Source organism: Bison bison, unplaced genomic scaffold (genome assembly GCF_000754665.1).
Source record: "Bison bison bison isolate TAMUID 2011002044 unplaced genomic scaffold, Bison_UMD1.0 scf7180017864379, whole genome shotgun sequence".
NCBI lineage: Eukaryota > Metazoa > Chordata > Mammalia > Artiodactyla > Bovidae > Bison > Bison bison.
In genome coordinates, this window is record NW_011494951.1 from 194,046 (window position 1) to 195,121 (window position 1,076).

Genomic DNA, 1,076 nt, shown 5'->3' on the forward strand with positions numbered 1-1,076 from the left:
AAAACTCTTTTCTGAGTGAAGATATACGTTAAGGCTTAAGGTGTAAACACTTTGGAAGGAAAACAACTTAGTGAAGAAATTACCGTTCATTTAAAAATGTGTATCATCTCATAATAGGCCCCTGAATTTTCAAATTCACATGTGAGAATACATTTACATCTTAAATTCCTAGAAAAGGCACAAGCTTTATGTAAAAAAGCAGCAAAATTTTAAACCCACCAATTTACTGAAAAAGCCATTACTTTTATTAGAAACAAAAAATGCTTCTCAAGGTGTTGGCAACAGGTCATAGTACAGACATTTATTTCATACAGTGTACTTCTCCCTTCAATTATATTCCAGTTGGAGGAGGAATACCTCCTTGAGAAGTAGAAGTGTTTGATGGACTGTGAAAGCTGGTCTCCTTATACACAAACCATGCATTTCCTCCCCAAAGTATCATATTCAGAAAGCCAAAGATCACAGACACGTTTAGGGATCCCATACTAGTCACAGAGACAAACTGGCACATCACTCCTTGAACATTACAAGTCTTAAGTTCCTGGACAATACTGGAACCAGTAGCTGCTTTAATGTCTGTAAGAGCTTTAGCCCAGGCTGAAGTGCTCACCAACCACAAAAAAAGTCACAACAATAGTAATTACAAAGTCAGTCATGGTAAGCTTTCGACTATCACGATACAGGTTCGTGTAACCAACATACAGCAGAAGAGCAGCAATACAGTACAGGAAGACAAAGACTGCAAAAGTGACATAGAACTGCGCAGAAGAGGAGTAATCTCCAATAAGGACATAATTTTTCCAATCTACACCACAGACATTTCCACCTTGAGGTGCCTGAAATGATGCTTCATTCAACCTGAATGGATAACCAAAAGCAGCTGTAATCGTTTTATTCTCAGGACCTGTAGTACAAGACACTTGAATTTCTGTTTTGCCCTTAAAACCTCCACAGGTAGCAAAAGCAAAGATAGAAGCAATCCACTCGAGGACTTTGATGAAGCCGAGAGGCTCCTTGAGCGGGTTGAGGTTGAGCTGGAAGGAGGACATCCTCTGAGGGAAGGAGGGAAAGAGTGT

The 1,076-nt window shown here is 39.6% G+C and overlaps 1 protein-coding gene across 1 annotated transcript; it reads right to left on the reverse strand.

The window, feature by feature from the left end:
- Nucleotides 1-6: 6 nt before the first annotated feature.
- Nucleotides 7-1,070, reverse strand: LOC105001087 (synaptophysin-like protein 1). Its single transcript, XM_010857202.1, is given in 2 exon segments — nucleotides 7-622; nucleotides 624-1,070. Coding segments are annotated over 2 exon segments (717 nt in total). The 5' UTR covers nucleotides 1,050-1,070; the 3' UTR covers nucleotides 7-331.
- Nucleotides 1,071-1,076: the final 6 nt, after the last annotated feature.